The sequence below is a fragment of the Scyliorhinus canicula genome, chromosome 7 (assembly GCF_902713615.1).
Source record: "Scyliorhinus canicula chromosome 7, sScyCan1.1, whole genome shotgun sequence".
NCBI classification, from domain to species: domain Eukaryota; kingdom Metazoa; phylum Chordata; class Chondrichthyes; order Carcharhiniformes; family Scyliorhinidae; genus Scyliorhinus; species Scyliorhinus canicula.
Genome location: NC_052152.1, coordinates 58,733,807 through 58,756,312, shown reverse-complemented (window position 1 = coordinate 58,756,312; position 22,506 = coordinate 58,733,807). Strand labels below are relative to the sequence as shown.

At 44.0% G+C, this 22,506-nt stretch overlaps 1 protein-coding gene across 16 annotated transcripts in view; it reads right to left on the bottom strand.

Moving 5' to 3' along the window:
• caska (calcium/calmodulin-dependent serine protein kinase a) overlaps positions 1–22,506 on the bottom strand; it is a 740,678-nt gene that overhangs the window by 483,014 nt on the left and 235,158 nt on the right. For all 16 annotated transcript variants that reach the window (XM_038802093.1, XM_038802098.1, XM_038802088.1 and 13 more), the window contains exon 5: positions 20,004–20,076. In XM_038802093.1, the coding sequence (XP_038658021.1) occupies positions 20,004–20,076 (73 nt within the window). The remainder of the gene's footprint in view (positions 1–20,003; positions 20,077–22,506) is intronic.

Below are 22,506 nucleotides of genomic sequence, written 5' to 3'. Positions count from 1 at the left end.
AGAATAGCAGAGTGCACCAATGGTTGTCTAGAATGGTCAAATAGTCAAGTTAAGAGTTCCTGTTCTTACTGCAGCAGTAGTTCTCAACTAGGTTGGAACTAGTCTGCCATCTGCTTAACACAAAAATAATGTCTCTATGCATACAAGTATTTCATTGAATTCTTAACAAAATTTCTGTCTCTCTTACTGCCCCACTAGTAACAGGTTATCCCAGCCATTAAATTATTCGAGCCCTGATTAGCTATCAACAATTTCTTGTCCTCTTTGCTCATTGCATCCTCAATTGAGTTACCCCAGTTGTTTTGAACCAGCCTCTATTATGTCAATGTTACAACAGTTGTAGGAAATGATGCAATCAGGTATGAAATTTTAATCCACTGCAACATTTGTAAATTATATTGAGTTTTAATCACATCTTTTTATTAAATTCTCTGGCAATTTACATAAAATATAATTTAGTTTTGTTTAATTGTTTTCTAAAATTGAACAATTTCCAACCATTTTTCAACAACCAAATAGGCCAGCACTCCACTTACAATACAAAGTAAAGGTAGGGGCCCTCTTTAGAGTGCCAGTCTTCATTTAGTGAAAAAAAACTACTTGTTAATAGAGTGCAACACACATATGAGAGTTATTGCTGAATAGAAAGCAGTGATGTACAATTGGAGCTGTTAATGAAAACTAATGTGCATTGCAAAGCTTTTTCACTTGATGAAATTAAGCGCAACTTGGGGAAGAATACTTTTAAATATTCTTCTTAAATTTGATACTACATTTATTGTTACATGGAGGAGAAGAGCATGATTAAAAATAAAGAAAAAATTTACTTTGCAAAGAGAGAAAATCCCTTAATAGCAACCAAGAACTGAATGGTCCTATGTGTAATAAAAATAGGACTACTTAAGGAAGGTAAGATTTAAATTCAACTCTTTACGTGTTGTATTTTTACGCTATGCAATACGAAGATGTTTTTTGAAATGGCAAAATGCCATACAATAGAAGCTTCTTCATCCAAGCTAAATTAATAAATATGTTATTTGCTTTTTTTGCAGGTTATTGTGTACTCTTCCTGTTGACAGCATTCAAAGGCAGATATTGGGAGGTCTATGTATAATAGTATTTTTTGATAGGAGTCAATAGTAATATTGCAACAAAAAGGACCTTCAAACAAGCTGATAAATCTGCAACTTTCATTTACATGAAAAATTTAACTGCTTCAGATTTACTCCTTTCCTGTAGTCTTCTCTTTCGAGCCATATATTACTTAAAGAGTGATTCATGGAGCCATGAAGATTCAAATCAAGAACAGTATTTTAACAACATTTGTAACAATTTCAATTTTCAATGTCAATATGTACCGCAGCATACTTTTCTTGTGGACGCGCATCAGCAGATATGCAATAGTAGTAAGACCCAAAATTGTCCTTATGCACTATGTTATCAAACCCAAAGTGGTCATGATTGTATGCATTTTTACCTGGATTGTACCAGCGCATTTTAGCTTTGCTCCTATCACACTTTGCAGTCGGTTCAATGATAACTGCAGAGTCTTGCTACGATCTGATCATTAACAAGAGAGGAAAATTCTTTAAGAGTCCTCACATTTTTGGTACAGCCTTCTTTTTTCTCACATTACTGTTCTGGATTGTTTTTTTTACGCTCTATTGGCTTACCACCTTTATCAAATCAAGAAGAACAGTATGGTAGCCAAATGTCATGCCAGCAACTTCAAAGTTCACAGAAATTTTTTTGCATCCATCATTATGTTCATTGTCTGCTTTGTGCCATTTCATGTCCAATGAGTTATATATTTGTTGCATCAGATTATGCAAATTGCCAATGGCAGGAGAAACTAAACAAAGTGAAAAGTGGTGTGATTCTACTTGCTGCTCTAAGCTGTTGCATTCATCCACTCCTACATTTATGTTTCCGTTCAAATTTTTGCAAATCAAAGGATGCATCAAGGAAAATAAGTGTCATCAGCGAAACTGACAATACCAATGGTCATAACAAGAATGGACTGAGTAAAATTCCATTTTATATTGAACTATATTTTTTCTAAAGTTATGAAGTAATTCAATTCTACTTAACTGTCCAATTCCATTTGAAAACTAGAAGCAAAAATGCCCGCAAACTTAATGCTGCTTTGACTTTCTAAGGTGCAAATACGATATTCAAGCTTAAGTAATTGTGGAGTGCCAGGAGCGATACATTCTAATTCCATGTCATTATTGTGCCATTTTGCCGTACTAAGAGGGGAAATCATTGCCTTCAAAGCGCAAAGAGATAGGGAGGAAAGGGTGGCTAGGCAGAAGCTGGTCGACACCATACTGGAGGTAGACCGTAAATACTCCGAGGCCCCAACCGTAGAGCTCCTGGCGGAGAGAAAAGAACTACAAAGGAACTTTGACCTGCTCTCCACCAGGAAAGCAGTGCACCAACTCCGCCAGGCGCGCGGGACCCTGTACGAACACGGAGACAAAGCCAGCCGCCAGTTGGCACACCAGCTGAGAAAGCAGGCAGCCACCAGGGAAACTGCGCAAATCAGGGGTACCAGAGGCACGTTGGAAACAGAACCAGAGAGGATTAACAAAACCTTCAAGGCCTTCTACCAAGAGCTGTACACCTCAGAGCCCCCAACGGGGAAGGCTGGGATGAACCAGTTCCTTGATGGACTGGACATACCAGTCGTGGGAGAGGGCAGAAAGCGGGACCTGGAAGCACCACTAGCACTGGGAGAGATCATGGACAGCATTAGCTCCATGCAGACGGGGAAGGCGCCGGGACCGGACGGATTCCCGGCGGACTTCTACAAAAAATTTGCGACAGCGCTGGCCCCGCACCTGCGGGAGATGTTCACAGACTCGCTAGCTAGGGGCACACTGCCACCCACGTTAGCACAGGCCTCAATCTCGCTGATACCTAAGAAAGACAAAGACCCAACGGAACGTGGGTCATACAGACCCATATCTCTGCTGAACGCAGACGCCAAAATACTGGCCAAAATCCTAGCCAAAAGGCTAGAAGACTATGTATCTGAGGTGGTCACAGAGGACCAGACGGGCTTCGTCAAAGGTAGACAGCTTACCTCCAACATCAGGCGCCTGCTGAACGTGATAACGACCCCCTCCGGGGAGAGAACACAAGAGGTGATCGTCTCCCTGGACGCAGAAAAGGCCTTCGACAGAGTCGAATGGAAATACCTCATAGAGGTACTGGAGCGGTTCGGGCTTGGAACAGGGTTCACCGCTTGGGTGAAGCTCCTATACAACGCTCCCATGGCGAGTGTACGGACCAACAATACCAACTCCCAATACTTCCAGCTGCAGAGGGGCACCAGACAAGGATGCCCACTGTCCCCGCTGCTGTTTGCACTAGCAATCGAACCGCTAGCAATCGCGCTCAGGGCAGCAAAAAATTGGAGGGGGATCCGAAGGGGAGGCAGAGAGCACAGAGTCTCACTCTATGCAGATGATCTGCTCCTCTACATCTCGGACCCACAAAGCAGCATGGATGGAATCATCGCGCTCCTGAAAGAGTTTGGAGCCTTCTCGGGCTACAAACTCAACATGAGCAAAAGCGAGATCTTCCCAGTACAAGGGGGGGGGGGGGGGGGGGGGGGGGGGGGGGAAGAGAGAGAGAAAGAGAGGCAGCGCTAAAGGGGCTGCCGTTCAAAGTGCTGGACAAACTTATCATGGCGTTCGTATGGGGAGGTAAAAATGCTAGGATCCCAAAGAAGGTCCTACAAAAAACAAAATCCAGGGGGGGGCTAGCCCTCCCGAATCTACAATTCTACCACTGGGCAGCAACAGCCGAGCGAGTAAGGGGATGGATCCAGGAGCCAGAAGCCGAGTGGGTGCGTGCGGAGGAGGCCTCCTGCATGGGGACCTCCCTCCGGGCCCTCGCCACGGCAGCACTCCCATCCCCACCCAAAAAACACTCCAGCAGCCCAGTGGTGACAGCCACCCTCCAATCCTGGAACCAACTGCGGCAGCAATTTGGCCTGACCAAAATGTCGGACAAGGCTCCCATCTGCAACAACCATAGGTTCACACCAGCACTGACTGATGCCACCTTCAAAAGGTGGAGGCAGGACGGGGGGACACTGACAGTCAGGGACCTATACATGGACGACAGGATCGCAACACTGGACGAACTGACAGAGAAATTTCGGCTAGCCGGGGGGATCGAGCTACGGTACCTGCAGCTCAAAAACTTCCTACGAAAGGAGACAAGGACGTACCCACAACCGCCATGACAGACACTACTGGAAGACCTACTGGACGCAAGTATCCTAGAGAAAGGGAACTGTAGCAACATGTATGACCGACTGGTAGAAAGGGACGACACCGTACTGGACGCAACAAGAATGAAATGGGAGGACGACCTGGGGTTTGAGATAGGGTGGGGACTCTGGAGCGAAGCACTGCATAGGGTCAACTCCACCTCCACGTGCGCAAGGCTCAGCCTGACGCAACTAAAAGTGGTACATAGAGCCCACTTAACAAGAAACCGTATGAGTAGGTTCTTCCCGGAGGTGGAGGACAGATGTGAACAGTGCCAAAGAGGCCCAGCCAACCACGCCCACATGTTCTGGTCTTGCCCAAGACTTGTGGAGTACTGGACAGCCTTCTTCGAGGCTATGTCCAAAGTGGTGGGGTGAGGGTGGAGCCATTCCCGATAGTGGCAGTCTTCAGGGTTTCAGACCAGCCAGATCTATTCCTGGGGAGGAGGGCGGACGCCCTTGCCTTTGCCTCCCTGATCGCCCGCCGTAGAATCCTGTTTGGCTGGCGGTCAGCAGCACCGCACAGAGCTGCAGACTGGCTGTCCGACCTCTCGGAATCTCTCCAAATGGAGAAAATCAAATTCGCCATCCGAGGGTCAGACGACGGCTTCCACAGAACGTGGGAGTCATTCATGCAATTGTTCCGGGACCTGTTTGTGGCCAACGAACAAGAGGGGGGCTACGGGTTCGTTTGGGGGTTTGATGGCCAGCTAAGGCCCAAAACCAAACTGTAAATAAATGCCTATAAACATGTGCCTCGGCCATATTGGGGAATGTAAAATATGTATGCCAGCTAAAGATGGCGGCCACAGTTGTTATTATGCAGATGCTTACCTGTAAATAAACATGTTAATTTTTGAGTGTTTTTTTTTTCTCTAATAATTTGTTGGATATAAAATATGAAAACTCAATAAAAAACATTTAAAAAAATTATTGTGCCATTTTAACTAGAATTAATCATCAGCATTGCTGGGGTGGGAGGATATTTGTGAATATTAATCTATTGAAATGAGATGATGAATAACCTGACTAGACATGCAATATGCCTTAAGTATGAACTTAATTAAAACAGTTAAATTTATACAATGGTTATGCAAACATTGAAGTATTTATGGATCGTTTTTATCAATTTGTCTCTGAGCACCACTTGGAAAGAGCTCTGAAGGCAACAAGGACACAGAAATATACTCAGAGGGATGACTTCAATGTCCATCACAATGAGTGGCTTAGTAAGTACCATGGCTGACTGAGCTGACCAAGTCTTAAAGAACATAGCTGCCAAACTGCCCTGCATCAGGTAATGAGAGAACCAATTTGGGAATCTTTTGAGTTTCCTTAAAAAATATACTTTATTCATAACATTTCACCAAAGTACATAATGCACTGTCAAATTTGAATTATTAAAGTGAAAAAGAATTCAATTTCTTTCAGTACAGTATGTGACACTCTGAGTTGCCTAACAACACTTAGTTAATTGCAATATACATTTCAGGTTAAATGTTCTCTGTTGCATACAAATCGAGCATTTTGCAAGGTTTCAAGCCCCTTGGTGTGCTATGGCAGAACTACCTTACTTTGTCGCCTTTCCCCATTAAGGTTTTGCGACCGTGTCCCCAGGTTTTAGTGTGCCTCTCAGCATGCAGTCCTGAACTTTTGTCATGTGCCAGTCTGCAATATTCTGTTGTGAACCACACTTTACACTGGAAGACCAACAGGTTTCAGACAGACTAAAGATTGTCTATCATTAAGTTGATGGTCTTCCAGCAGCATTAATGTTTATTTTGGTGAATGTTTCTGGGAATAGAACATTAGAGCACTGACTCTTACATTAAGGTGCTGCTTGGAATAAATTTTGACAAAACTGCTGCATCTCTTCGCAGACCTTCTTTGCAAAGGCAAATTGCAGAAGCAGGCGGGTGAAGGTCTCTTTAGCACCAAAACCACCTTGACAGCAGTGCACACCATACCCTGATACTCTGCACGCGCACAAATGATCTAATGTGGAGGTCCCTTCTTACTAGCTAAGCTAGGTCTTAGGTGTTTTGAAAAATGACTTCTTACTAGCTAAGCTAGGTCTTAGGCAGTCTGAAAAATGACTTTAACAGCTAGCTGTTTCATCCTCATGAGAGACCAATAACTTGAAAAACAAAATTTAAACTTTCAGTTCATTGCTGTAAAGGATGACAAGTTTTTCTGTTTTAAGATTTTTACCGTAACAAATAACTAAACACACCATTAACTGAACACTATTTTAGTAGGCAACTTACAAATTAAACTAGAGAATGAAAGGTTCCTCTTTTATGCTTATCTTATGTTGCATACTCAACAGAATTACAGTGCTTAGAGCAAACAGTCCACAGTCACTTCCAGCTTTCAATGGGTTCATGTTTTTCCATTTCATCAAGTAGCCACATCGAGTGACTGTCTTCAGGTGCTTTCCTTAGTGTGATGAATAGAGCAATTTCAGATGTTTTGTATTATAGATATTGTATTATAGATATTTGGTGCCATAAGGGTTAAGGGAGTAGATGAGCCGCTGGGGGCAGAGGAAGTTAGGAAGGCAATTATGAATATGCAGAGGGGGAAAGGCATCAGAGCCAGATGGGTACCTGTTGGAGTTTTAGAAATAGTTCGCGGATAGATTGATCTCGCTGCTGATGGAAGCATTTGAAGATGCTATGACTCGGGGAGTGCTCCCAGAAACAATGAGTCAGGCTATCGTTTCACTCCTTTTGAAGAAGATAGGGACCCCCGTGGAATGTTAGTCATATCGACCAATCTCGTTTAACGTGGACACAAAGATTTTAGTGAAGATTAGTGAAGGTTTTGGCGCACAGTTTGGAGGTGTCGCTCTCACAGGTCACTGGGGAGGATCAGATGTGAAGGGTCGGCGATTGTCTTACAATGCGCAGCACCTGTTGAATGTGTTGACATCTCAGGCAGAGGGTGATGAGCAAGAAGTGATTGTGGTGCTAGATGCAGAGAAGGCATTTGATAGGGTGGAGTGGAGGTATCTGTTCGCGGTGCTGGAGTGATTTGGGATAGGGTCGAAGCTTTTGCCGTGGGTTACGTTGTTGGACCAGAAGCCAAAGGCTAGTGTCTGGACAAATAATGTAAGCTTGGGCTCCTTCCAACTGCATAGGGGAAGGAGGAATGATGTACCCTATGTCTCCTCTCATATTTGTGTTGGTGATTGGGCCTTTGGTCATTGCCTTGAGGAGTTCGGAGAAGTGGAGGAGGTAGTGAAAGGGGGGGGGGGGAAGAAACAGCATAGGCTGTCTCTGTATGCCGACGATCTATTGCTGTATAGGGACAAAAGTGAATGTTTTCTGGTCACACCGCTGGGGAAGGGAACTAATTTGGCTGTGTTGCCGCTCAGGCTGACGTACTCGCAGTTCAGGTACTGAGGGGTGCAGGTGGCAAGGGATTGGGCTCAGCTTCGGAACCTCAATTTTACAAGCTTGGTGAGCAGGGTGAAGGCAGACTTACAGAGATGGGATAGACTCCCACTGTCATTAGCTGGGATAGTGCAATCGGTGAAGATGACTATCTTGCCGTGGGGGCACGGTAGCACACTGGTTAGCATTATTGCTTCAGCACCAGGGACCTGGGTTTCATTCCTGGCTTGGGTCACTGTCTGTGTGGAGTCTGCATGTTCTTTCCGTGTCTGCGTGAGTTTCTCTGGGCACTTCGGTTTCCTCCCACAAGTTCCGAAAGACGTGCTTGATAGGTGAACTGGACATTCTGAATTCTCCCTCAGTGTACCAGAACAGGAGTCGGAGTGTGGCGACTAGGGGATTTTCACAGGAACTTCATTGCAGTGCTGATCTGAGCCTACTTGTGACACTAAAAGATTATTCTTGTTCCTATTTCAATGCCTGCCAGTGTTTCTGCCAAAGGCGTTCTTTGTAGGGGTGGAGCAGGATTTTGTCATCTATATGGGTAGGGAAGGTGTGAGGTGTGGTCCTACAGAGGGTCTGGCAGTCATGGTCATTGGAGCTGCCGAACCAGCTTTACTACTATTGGTAGCGAATGCAGAGAAGGTGCTGGGTTGGTGGAGAGACCAGGAGTCTGTTTGGGTTAAGTTATAGGCTGGGTTGTGTGAGGGGAAGGGATTGTGGGCGCTGGTGACGTCCCTGCCCCTGGTCTCCCCCAAGGAAGATTTTGGGGAACCCGGTGATGGTGGCTATGCTAAAAATATGGAGGCAAATACGGCAGCACTTGAAAGCGGGGAGAAGGTCAAGGATGTTACCGATCAGGGACAGCCATATGTTTGAGTCGGCTAGGTCATCAGGTTTAGGGGATGGGAGGATAAGGAGTGGCAATAATATGGGATTTGTTTCTGGAGGGGTGGTTTGCAAGTTTGGGGGAGGTAGTGGAGAAGTATGGGCTTGCGCTGTCGGAGGCATTCAGGTACCTGCAAGTCCGTAATTTTGCAAGGAAGGTTTATTTGAGTTTTCCAATTGCGCTGCCCGCGACGTTGGTGGAGAGAGTACATATTCAGTGTGTCAGAGCTGGCAGAGAGGAGGGATAAAGAGGACTTTGTCAGGACGGCACTGGTGACTAGTGGTGTGCCCCACATTACCAATCTGGAAGAAGGAACTGAAGGCACTGTTGCTAAGTTTGCAGATGATACAAAGATATGCAGAGGGACAGGCAGTATTGAGGAAGCAGGGGGGCTGCAAAAGGACTTGGGCAGGCTAGGAGAGTGGGCAAAGAAGTGGCAGATGGAATACAATGTGGAAAGGTGTGAGGTTATACACTTTGGAAAGAAGAATGGAGGCATAGACTATTTTCTAAATGGAGAAAAGCTTAGGAAATTAGACCACGAAGGGACTTGGGAGCCTTGTTCAAGGTTCTCTTAAGGTTAATGTGCAGGTTCAGTCGGCAGTTAGGAAGGGAAATGCAAAGTTAGCATTCATGTCGAAAGGGCTAGAATACAAGAGCAGGTATGTACTTCTTGTTGTATTATTTGGTTAAACTAATATCTGTCGTTACTGGTTGCAGATTATCTTGAAGAATACACAAATCTTCGATGTAAAGTAAACAAATTTATTAAGAAACGATAAAACTAATGAATAAGTTTGACACAACTGAACTAACTTTAGAAATAAAGTAATGAGATATGACTATATAAACTTTATCTGAACTACACGTGGTGTCTAGGCTGTGATCTACCTATACTGTATACTACCTATGCTGTCTAGCTACTCCTGTGTGAAAAGAGAGACAAAGATCCTTTGGGAGCTCAGTTATATGGTGTGATCTGGTGGTGCCCTCTAGTGGTAGTGGTACAGCTAAGTGTTGTGATTAACCTGTTACATGTCTGTCTACATATCATTACATCTCCCCCTGTTTTTGTTTTTTAAATTTCTTGCTTGGTAAAGGAAAAATGGATAATGATATTAGAAGAACATGATATGTATGATTTTGTACAGAGCAAAATGAATAACGATGGCACAAATTGACAGTGAAGTATTTACACATCGAGATTGTCCTTAGGTCTTCATTCGTAGTGTGCTTGTGTACCAACAAGTCATCGTCAGGTATTCGAACGGTCAAACCATGTTCGTTGTCTGACCTGGTCATTTTCTTGTGCTTCTCGTATCAAGTCTGTATGTCATTTGCCTTAAACATTGTGTTGCTTCTTTGTCTTGGAGCAAATATAAACTCGTGAAATTCATTGGCATGACAGTTGTTTGGTGTGAACACTGTCCATGTTATGTTGGTACTCTTGCCATTGTTTTGGACTGTTCTGTAACATTGTCCTGTAGTTGTAGAGTTGTATCACGTTGTATAGAATGTTGTTTTGTTGTTGTTGTTTCTGTTGTAATTTTCGTTGTTGTTGTACTTGCTGTTACTGTTGTGCTCAATGACTGTTCCTGGCGGATAGTTTGAATCATTCTCAAAACTTTTCAGTATAAGTGTCCTTTGTGTTATCTGGTGTTTCATTGAGCTTTATGGTTTGAGTGAATGATCTGATACCTCCGTGATACAAGTCATTTCTGGTAGATCTGCTTCATCTTTGATCTCTTGGTGCTCCTCTTCTGGAGTCAATGTCATGAAGATTTCAGTTTCTTGTCGGTTGTCAAGACTACATGAGGTTTTAATTGATGCGGTCTCACTGGACTCAGAAGTAGTTTTACTTTGCTTGTTGAGTGCTTCTGTATAGTCGAGTTGAGATCGGTTAGCCTTGCTGCAATCTTGCACATCTTGTATGTTAATTGTGATCACATTGTCATCATTCTCACATACAGTGGGTAGATTTTCATAGTCTTTTACTAGTTGCTCAAATAAGGTGGTTAGGCCATCAGTCGTCTTCATGCATGGTTGTCGCTCTGGAGTCTTTACTTGCTTCCATTCTGGAGTCGGTCAACGGTTTTTCTGTGGAGTCGGTCATCGCTTTCTCTGTGGAATCGTGCAGAGTTCTCTCTGTAGTCTGTCAGTGCTCTCTCAACGGAGTCGGTCAGTACTCTCTGTGTGACGTTGTTTTCTTCTTGGTAATTTGACAGGTTCCTGTCATCCAATGTATCAACGATCTGCCTTTCCATCATGGTATTGGATTCATTGACCATGAGTAGAGTCATATTGAGCCGTTCAACTGTGTTGCTGATGTTATGTTAATCATATCCGAATAACCCAGCCATGTCTGAGTAGTATTCTTCAATAAACAAATCATCTTCTTTGGTTTCGGATTTGTTATTGAGCTCTTCACGTTTAATTAACAAATCATCTTCTTCAGCTTTGTATTTGTTTATGTGCTCTTCACTTTTTATGCGGCAAATTGCTTGTTCCGTGGTGCTGTGAAAGTTATGTTCAACGGTTTGTCGAAGTTCAGGCATTGTTCTGCCTTTCGAGGTAAAGAATTTGGGTTTTGTAGCTTTAAAACTCTTTGGGCAGTTTCCCTTTAAGTGGGCGCAGTCTGAGTCTTCTGACGACATGACGCACGAGACGTCATACGTAATCGTCGATTGCACATGAACAAATCGATTTTCTTCCAAAGTGCGCTCTTTTTGCAACTGCGCATGCGCAGTTTCTCGTGCATGCGCAGAATGGGATTTTGCCGGTTTGCATCCTTTCTGGATGTGCGCATGTGCATACTAGTTAGAGTGCACACGTGCAAGATATGCTGCCGTTCAAAACGCGCACCTTCTTCACTCTCAACACTGCCTCTTGGTAAATTTTCGCACCATTTTTACAGATTTGATATTCTAGGTAATGACTCTTTTGATTGTTCATGAGCAAGGCATTTTTGAATAGCGATTTCTAACGTTAAGTCCTCTTCTCTCAATAATTTTTCTGAGGTACTCATCATTAACTCCCAAAACAATTTGGTCACGAATCTTAGAATCATGCAGCATTAAAAATTTGCAGGATAGTGATAGTAGCTTGAGGTCTGTTATAGAGCTATTAATGAATTCCCATGCAATCTCTTTGTATAGATGTAGCGCTCAAATGTTTCATTTGACTGTACTTTACAGTGGCTATCAAATTTTTTAAGGATTGTTTCATACTTTGCCTTGTCTTGACCTGTGTAGTTAAATGAGTTGTAGATCTCTATCGCATGTGGACCAGTCATAGTTAGTAACAGGGCTATCTTTTGAGCATCTGCGCGTTGTTAAGTCAGACGCTTCTAAATACAGTTGAACCTGTTGTCTAAATAACCGCCAGTTAACATTAAGGTTACCGGTGATCCGGAGGCGTTGAGGAGCTTGTGTTCTGTCTATCGAGCCAGGAATCACCAAAGGTTTTGTTCCAAAGGCGATGCGCTTCTGTTGCCGAACTGCTATCTAATTTTCTCTCTAAACTTACTAAATTTTACTAGGTAGATTCAGTAGTCACTTCTAGCACCATGTTGTATTACTTGGTTAAAGTAATATCTGTCGTTACTGGTTGCAGATGATCTTGAAGAATACACAAATCTTCGATGTAAAATAAACAAATTTATTAAGTAACGATAAAACTAATAAATGAGTTTGACACTCGACTGAACTAACTCTAGAAATAAAGTAATGAGATAATTATAGTTTAAAAAAAACATATTTTTATTAAGGTATATGAAAATTTTTATACAAGTAACAGACAATGACATCAACATGGTATAATAAACATTTTCTCCCCCTCTTCCCCCCATCTCAATCTTCACATACCCCAACCATAAAATAACAATTCGACCCTCCCCCCACCTCCCCTTGGAATACTGCTTATGCCGACATTTTAAATTTCCCCGAGAAAGCCGAGATGAACGGCTGCCACCTCCGGAAGAACCCGATCATTGACCCTCTTAAGGCGAACTTTATTTTTCTTGCGACTGAGAGACCCAGCCATGTCATTAACTCAGGTCTCTACACTCGGGGGCTTCGAGTCCCTCCACATTAACACGATCCGTCTCTGGGCTACCAGGAAGGCAAAGGCCAACACCTCGGCCTCTTTCGGCCCCTGAACTCCCGGCTCTTCCGACACGCCAAAGATCTCTACCTCCGGACTCGGCAGCACCTGTGTTTTTAGCACCATAGACATTGCCTTAGCAAAACTCTGCCAAACCCTCTAAGCTTTAGGCATGCACAAAACATGTGGACATGATTTGCTGGGCTTCCCTCGCACACCTATCTTTTACCCTGAAAAACATGCTCATCCTAGCCGTCGTCATGTGTGCCCGGTGGACTACCTTAAATTATATCAGGCTGAGCCTGGTACATGATGAGGAGGTATTAACCCCTGCTTAGGGCATCCGCCCATAGACCCATTCTATCTCTCCTCCTAGCTCGTCCTCCCACTTGTCCTTAATGAAATGAAATGAAAATCGCTTATTGTCACGAGTAGGCTTCAATGAAGTTACTGTGAAAAGCCCCTAGTCGCCACATTCCGGCACCTGTCCGGGGAGGCTGGTACGGGAATCGAACCGTGCTGCTGGCCTGCTTGGTCTGCTTTAAAAGCCAGTGATTTAGCCGAGTGAGCTAAACCAGCCCCTAGCTCCTCCACCGGAGTTTCCTCCGCCTCCGAAAGCTCCTGGTAAATATCTGATACATTCCCCTCTCCCACCCAGGTACTGGAAACTACTCTATCTTGTATCCCCCGTGGCGGCAGCAGCGGAAAGGCCGGCACCTGTTTTCTCAGGAAGTTACGCACCTTCAAATACCTAAACCAATTGCCTGCTGGCAATTCAAATTTATCCTCCAAGGCATTCAAGCTGGGCAAGCTCCCATCTATAAACAGATCTCCCATCCTTCTAATTCCTGCCCGTAGCCAACTCTGGAACCCACCATCTAGCCTACCCGGTACAAACAGATGATTATTCTAAATCGGGGTCCAAAACAATGCTCCGTCCAATCTCATATATCCTCCATTGCCCCCAGATTCTCAGAGCCGCCACCACCACCGGACTTGTGAAGTATCGGGCCGGCGAGAACGGAAGAGGTGCCATTATCAGTGCTCCCAAACTGGTGTCTTTGCCTGACACCGCCTCCATCTGCTCCCATGCCGACCCCTCCCCCACTACCCACTTCCTAATCATGGCTATATTGGCCGCCCAGTAGTAATTGCAGAGGTTCTGCAGCACCAACCCACCCTCCCCCCGATTGCGCTCCAACAACGCTTTCTTCACTCGCGGGCTTTTACCTGCCCACACAAAGCTCGAAATAACCTTATTCACCAGTTTTAAAAAAGGCTTTTCGGATGAAGATGGGGAGGCACTGAAAGACAAACAGAAATCTGGGAAGGACCGCCATTTGTACGGTCTGTACCCTCCCCGCTAATGATAGTGGGAACACGTCCCATCTCTTAAACGTTTGTTCTAACAACCGGGGTAGATTTAACTTGTGCAGTGCCTCCCATTCCCGGGCCACCTGGATTCCCAGATACCGAAAGCTCTTCCATAGAACATAGAAGAATACAGCACAGAACAGGCCCTTCGGCCCACGATGTTGTGCCGAACCTTTGTCCTAGATTAATCATAGATTATCATAGAATTTACAGTGCAGGAGGCCATTCGGCCCATCGAGTCTGCACCAGCTCTTGAAAAGAGCACCCTACCCAAGGTCAACACCTCCACCCTATCCACATAACCCAGTAACCCCACCCAACACGAAGGCCAATTTTGGACACTAAGGGCAATTTATCACGGCCAATCCACCTAACCTGCACATCTCTGGTCTGTGGGAGGAAACCGGAGCACCGGAAACCCACGCACACACGGGGAGGATGTGCAGACTCCCCACAGACAGTGACCCAAGCCGGAATCGAACTTGGGACCCTGGAGCTGTGAAGCAATTGTGTTATCCACAGTGCTACCGTGCTGCCCTTAAGAACAAATTAATCTACACTCCATTATTCTACCGTAATCCATGTACCTATCCAATAGCCGCTTGATTATCATTCTACCATTCTAAGCGGCAGTTCCCCCAGTCTCTTCTCCTGGCCTCTTGCTTGGATCACGAACATCTCGCTTTTCCCCATATTCAATTTATAACCTGAAAAACTGCCACTTTCCCCCAGGATTCGTATTACTTCCCCCATCCCCTCCAACGGATTTGAAATATACAAATGCAGGTTATCTGCGTAGAGCGAGACCCGGTGCTCCACCCGCCCCCGAACCAGCCCTTTCCAGATCTTCAAGGCTCTTAATGCCATGGCCAATGGCTCTATGGCCAGACAGTAACAGAGAGAGGGGGTACCCTTGCCTCGTCCCTCAAAAGTACCCCGACCTCAGCCGGTTCGTATACACACTCGCTACTGGTGCCTGATAGAGCAACCACACCCAGTCAATAAAGCTCTTACCAAATCCAAACCTTCCCAGCACCTCCCACAGGTAATTCCACTCCACCCGATCAAAAGCCTTCTCCGCATCCATCGCGACCACCACCTCCACTCCTTCTGAGGGCATCATAATAACATTTAAAAGCCTTCGAACATTGGCCTCGAGTTGCCTGCCCTTTACAAATCCTGTCTGGTCTTCCCCTATCACCCCCCGGGACACAATTCTCTATCCTCGAGGTCAGTATCTTAGCCAGCAGTTTGGTGTCCACATTCAGTAGAGAAATTGGCCTGTATGACCCCCATTGCTCCGGATCCTACTCCCGTTTCAGGATCAATGAAATCGAGGCCAGCGACATTGTTGGGGGGGGGGGGGGGGGGGGGGGACTCCCTTCTCTCTTGCTTTATTAAATGTCCTCACCAGCAGTGGGCTCAACATCTCTGAAAACGTCTTATAGAATTCCAACGGATAGCCGTTATTCCCCGAGGCCTTGCCCGACTGCATGTCCTCAGCCCCTCGATTATTTCCTCAATCTCAATTTGGGCTCCCAGCCCTTCCCCCAGATCCTCATCTACCCTCGGGAACCTCAACTGATCCAAAAACTGCCTCATCCCCTCCACCCCAGCCGGGGGTTCCAACTCATATAATTTACTATACAAGTCCTTAAACACCTCGTTCACCCCCGCTGGGTCCAGGACAGTATTCCCTCCTCTACTCTTTACTTTACCCATCTTCCTGGCCGCCTCCCTTTTCCTGAGCTGGTGCGCCAACACTCTGCTTGCCTTTTCCCCACACTCATAAATCACCCCCTTGCCTTCCTCAACTGTTCCACCGATTTTCCTGTGGTCAATAGCCCAAACTCCGCCTGTAACTTCCGCTGCTCCCTCAGTAGCCCCGTGTCCGGGGCCTCCGAGTATCTCCTGTCCACCTGGAGTGTCTCCTCCACTAATCTATCCCTCTCAGCCTGTTCCACCTTTTCTCTGTGGGCCCATTATCGAGATTAATTCTCCTCTGACCACTGCCTTCAGAGCTTCCCAATCCGTCGCTGCGGAGACCTCCCCCATATAATTTATTTCCAGCTAGTTCTGGGTGGACTTGTTAACCCGCCCACAGATTGCTTTGTCTGCTAGCAACCCCATATCCAGTCTCCACACTAACCCGTAGATCCACGCAATGTGGGGCATGATCCGACACGACGGTTGCCAAATACTCAGTATCCACCACCTCCGGTATTAGCGCACTGCTCAGAACAAAAAAAAAGTATACCTTGTGGATATGTGAGAAAAAGGAAAACTCCTTCGCCCTTGGCCATGGAAACCTCCATGGGCCTACACCCCCCATTTGTTCCATAAACCCCTTCAATGCCTTTGCCGCGGCCAGCCTCCTCCCAGTCCTGGATTTTGATCAGTCCAATTCCGGATCAATGACTGTGTTAAAGTCCCCTCCCATGATCAGGTTATGTGACTCTAAGTCTGGGATCTTACCTAAAGCTCGCCTCATAAATTCCACATCATCCCAATTAGGAGCATATATGTACATGAGTACCACCCGCACACCCTCCAGCTTCCCACTCACCATTATGTACTTACCCCCCCCTTGCCTTACACGATTCTCCCTGCCTCAAATGCCACTTGTTTGTTGATCAAGATCGATACCCCTCTGGTCTTTGAGTCAAGCCGAGTGGAATACTTGGCTGACACCCCTTTCTCAATCTAGTCTGGTCTGTAACCTTTAGGTGTGTCTCTTGGTCTCTCGTAGCATTGCCACGTCCGCCTTCAGCCCCCTCAAATGCGCAAACACGCAAGCCCTTTTGACCGGCACATTTAGCCCTCCGACGTTCCATGTAATCAGCCTGGTCGGTCAGGTGCTACCAGCCCCAGCAAACCCCCCCCCCCCCCCGGCCAACTAGCAAGATGTAACTATATAAACTGTACCTGGACCACACGTGGTGTCTGGGCTATGATCGAACTACACTATACTACTGCTGTCTAGCTACTCCTGTGTGGAAAGAGAGACCAAGATCCTTTGGGAGCTCAGTTATATAGTGTGATCTGGTGGTGCCCTCTAGTGGTGGCGCCACAGCTAAGTGTTGTGATTAACCCTTTAGATACATGTCTACCTACATATCATTACACTTCGGAGGCTGTATAATGCTCTGGCAGACCCCATTTGGAATATTGGGAGCATTTTTGGGCCCCATATCTGAGGAGGGATGTCTGGCCTTGGAAAGAGTCCAAGGAGGTTAACAAGAATGATCCTTGGAATGAAGAGCTTGTCATATGAGGAACAGTTGAGAACTCTGGATCTGTATTCGTTGGAGTTTAGAAGAATGAGTGGGAATCTGATTGAAACTTACAGGAGGCCTGAAAAGAGTAGACATGGAGAGCACGTATCCACTTGTAGGAAAAACGAGTATCAGATGGCACAAACTCAGACTAAAGGGACGATCCTTTAAAACAGAGATGAGGAGGAATTCCTTCAGCTGGAGGGTGGTGAATCTGTGAAACTCTTTGCCACAGAAGAGTGTGGAGTCCAAAACACAGTGTCTTTAAGAAGGCAGGAGAATGGGGATGAGAAAAATATCAGCCATGATTGAATGGTGGAGCAGATTCAAAGGAGTTGCAGTCGGGAGCGGGGGCAGATGTTTTAGCCTTCGCTTCACTGACTGTTCACAGGCGGGTTCTGCTGGAAGGGAGGTCAGCTTCTCCACTCAGTTACTTGGAGTGGCTGGGGGACATTCTAGAAATGTTGCATTTGGAGACAGTTAAATACATGCTGAGGGGGTCAATTGGGAGGTTTTATATAAGATGGCAACCATTTGATATGTATTTTAAAGAGCTGGTCACTGTCAGCTGTTTTGGGGGGGGGGGGATTTGGGGGGGCTGTTCTTGTGTTATGCTTTTGTAAGTATATACACTTTAAAAAGTTGAATAAAAATAGAAAGATCTGTTTCTGTGATGTGGAAAAGGTGAGAAACCAAATTGGACCAACTCAAATCGTTGTCAGTAGAGATGGAAATAGATTTCAGAGGCAATTTATTCAAGGAGTCTGCAGAGAAAAGTGAAGTTCGAGACATGCAATAGTTGGCAAGGGCAGGAGGTCAAGGCTGGATTAATTTAAAAAGTGGAACAAGGAGTGGGAACAATTTACAACATCATCTATCATGGGGACCATGAGAGGAAAATGGATTGCCAAGAGTTTGGTCAGGATACAGTTGAAAGTGGAAGAAGCAGATCTCAGCCAAAATTAGAGCTTAGAGAAGTCATGGATAGAACAGATGGAAGAGGCTAGACAGAAATTTATTTAGGAAGTGGTCTGAGGTGAAGGTTTCTTTTGTAAATCAAGATCGGCAAGAAAGTGCTGCTGATTTAATGTTTGTTTCTTTGTGCTGAATAAGTTCATGAACTCCTTGCACTTGTAGGCAAGGATATATTAATCCATTTAGAAACAGAGGAACGAGAAAGTCATTCAATCCCTCAAGCCTCTTTTGCAATTCAGTGAAATCATGGCTAACCTATATTTTTAAGATGTGGAGATGCCGCCGTTGCACAGTAAGAAGTCTTACAACACCAGGTTAAAGTCCAACAGGTTTGTGTCCAAACATTCCAGACTTTGCATGACAATCGGCAGGTAGGAATGTTCCCTCTAGTCGGGGAACACTTCAGCAGTCAAGAAAATTCAGCCTCTGATCTCCGGGTAAGCGTTCTCCAAGGCGGCCTTCAGGACGCACGACAACGCAGAATCGTCAAGCAGAAATTTATAGCCAAGTTCCGCACACATGAGTACGGCCTCAACCGGGACCTTGGATTCATGTTGCATTCATTCACCCCCACCATCTGGCCTGGGCTTGCGCAATCCAACCAACTGTCCTGGCTTGAGACAATTCACACTCCTTTAACCTGTGATTATCCCTCTCTCCAGTTGCTCTGTTTGGACCTGTAAAGACTTAATTACCTGCAAAGACTCTCATTCAAAATATCGTCTTGCATCTTTGACTTTGTCAATATATATATATGTTTCTGGAACCTACCTCGTCATTTACCCGAGGAAGGAGCAGTGCTCCAAAAATTAGTGATTCGAAACAAACCTGTTGGACTTTAACCTGGTGTTGTGACACTTCTTATTATATTTTTATGCCATTGGGCAAAACAGCTGATTTGTAGTTCCAAGTAATAATTGTCCAAGTTCCTCCAAGCAATCTTGGGCCAAATTGGTCTCTCACGTATTGATTTCAGTCCAAGTGCAAATCACATAATACGATTTACATTTGCACTGATCCAAAATGTATTGATTTAATTTATAAAAGCCCATTGTGTGCACTGCAATATAGATGTAATATAATGCAATATAGATGTAATATAATGCAATATAATGATAAAAAACACTGGTATGCTTAGGTCACCCCAATAATATTTGTGCCAGTCATTAAATCATCAATAAATCACATACAAGTTTAGTCAGCTGCAATGGTGTTTCGTGCAACACTAGTAATGAGAGCTCAAAAGAAATTTGATACCCATGCAACAAACCTTGCATGCAACACAAGAGAAATTAGCCTCTGTCCATAAAGAAAATTCCATTTGAGACCATGGGTGGGATTCTCTGCTCCCCCAGCCCGGGTGTTTCTCAGCAGTGTGCCATTCGCTGGTGGTGGGATTCTCTCTTCCCACCACTTGTCATGGGATTTCCCATTGAAACCACCCATGCCATTAGGAAACCCACAGGTGGAGGTGTGCTGCCAGCACGAAAAGAGAATCTGACGAACAGAGAATTCGGCCCATACATGTAGTGACCTATTTTTCTACTCAGATTAGTTAAGGTGCAATGTGCAGACATTTTAGATTTGGCTTGCAAAGTCTTATGCAAAATAGTTTCATTTTTGAGTAACATTTATATTTGATCTTGAATGTGGTTTAGTTCATGTCTTTTTCTACAGAGAACAGCATCACCAGTCAATTAACTTACCTTCACATCGCGATGAATGATATTATTGTCATGACAATAGCGTAGTGCTTCTAGTATCTGTCGCATGTAGTGGCTACAAATACAAAAAAGGTTAGAATTATGCACATCTCCAGTTAGTAGTGAAAAACAGATCATATTAATAATTTAAACTTTGCATTTGTCCCATAACATGGACATAATTCCATATCCTAGAAGACAATTAGAGTGGCATTGCTAAAATGACCTACCCTTTCTTATCAGAAAGTCTGACTTATGCTTGACACCTTTATCGCATGTCAAGACTATTTGAAGGGAATTTTAAGCATCCTGTTCAGTGGTACTGTGTGTTATTGCTCCAATGTGTTGCACCACTGTTGTGAAACATGACTGCTGCATCTCTATAGCAGAAAACTGAAAAGTTTCTTTGCAAACCCACTTGAAATGCTAATGTGTAAAAAAGATATTAAACAATAGGAAGTTAATGATGTATTTATAGCAGCATGGTAGCATAGTGGTTAGCACAGCTGCTTCAGAGAGCCAGGGTCCCAGGTTCGATTCCAGCTTGGGTCACTGTCTGTGAGGAGTCTGCACATTCTCCTTGTGTCTGCGTGAGTTTCCTCCGTGTGCTCCGGTTTCCTCCTACAAGTCCTGGAAGACATCCTGTTAGGTGAATTGGACATTCTGAATTCTCCCACAGTGTACCCGAACAGGCGCTGGAGTATGGCAATTAGGGAATTTTCACAGTAACTTCAAGTGCATAATAAACAACCTTTTGCATTAAGTCAAGAACTAGAGAAGTAAAGTGCTAAATATTTAAGATCATAATTGTACTGTTCAAAGTTATATTAAATTGCCTAAAAACAAAAATAAATTTCTGCAGAGTAACTTAGAAAGTGTCTTGGACACTGAATTGACAGCTTCTTCTCCATTTCCTCCCTGAATCCTCTCCATATGTGAATGGTATCCATAAATAGAAGGCCCAGTAAAGTTTTTGAATTTTTCCTGTTTAACAGTAGCTGAAAATATGATATCTTCATTGTAGCACAATAATCTAACCTAAAGGATTGAAACTTTGTGCTATGACTGGACAAAATGTCTTTCATTTGTTATTATAGTCTTCGAAACAGCTTTTGCAGCTATCCCCTTTAGTATACCAAAGAGACCGGAAGAGCTAGGAGCACAGGGCTAGTATCGAAGTAGATGGGCAGACTCTGTAAAGTGATCTTTAATGTCATCTACCATAATAACTTGCGTAAAATGTCCCCTATTTTATCAACCCTCGTTAACATAAAATTCTATACAAGCATATACAATAATTTAACCAGTCCTCATTTTGTTTATTAGGTTTACAAATAGACATCTATAAATAATTAGGATATCTTAATTATCAAAATGTTTTAACTTGCTACTCACAATAAGAGTTTGATCACATTTTGAAACAGTTTATAATATAGCTGGTCACTGGATAAAATTATGTAACGTGCCAAGAAACAGTTGCCTTTACAACTTGGGTGGCTGATTCTGCCCCATGCCTTTAAAAGAAGCCTTCCAAGGAAACAAAGTAATACAATAATAATTCTCACTTTAACTGACCAATTTATGACATAGTAATAAAATAAGCAATTAATGGCAATACAACATATACTTTTACAATGGTTAATTTTTAATAGCACCTCATCCAACTAAAAGTGATGGTTCACTATTATTGTATTATACTATCAATCATATGCAGAGCTTTTTTCATTTACTTACTAGTTATGGAAACTGATTGAAGTCTTGAGTTTCCAGATGGATTTCACTTCGAAGACTCCAGTAAACATGATTTTTAAAAAAACTACTATAATCTGTGATTGGGACTTTGTGATGTTAGAAGATTGTTTTCCAAGTAATTCACACAGTAACATTTGTTTATCCACATGGCAGATGGGAGGCAGTGGCCTGGTGGTATTGCCACTGGATAGTAATCCAGAGAACCCAGGGTACTGCTCTGGGGACAAGGGTTCAAATCCCACCAGGGCGGATGGTGGAATTTGAATTCAATTTTTTAAAAACTGGAATGATAACTATGGAACCTTTGTTGATTGTTGTTAAAACTCATCTGGTTCACTTATATCCTTTAAAAGGCAATCTGTCATCCTTACCTGGTCTAGCCTACATGTGACTCCAGACCTACAGCAATGTGATTGACTCTTAATTGTCCTCAGGGATGGGCAACAAATGTTGACCCGGCCAGTGAAGCCCATATCCCATGAACCCCTAAAAAAAAATCCTTAAGAAATTGAAAATGTCACAAGGAATTTATTTGTTGAATGAGGCAAATGCAAAAGAAAAGCATTTTACAAAATACTAGTAGGTTGTGACCTACAAGTATTTCAGTCATTAAAAGATTTTTTGCTTTGCCTTTTGGATTCTAAAAAACAAATTAAATTGATTCCAACAAAAACTGTAAGAAACAAAAGTAACTGATCTGGAAATATGAATGATGCCTGAATGTATAAAGCAAGTTTGTAAGTCTTTCAATAAA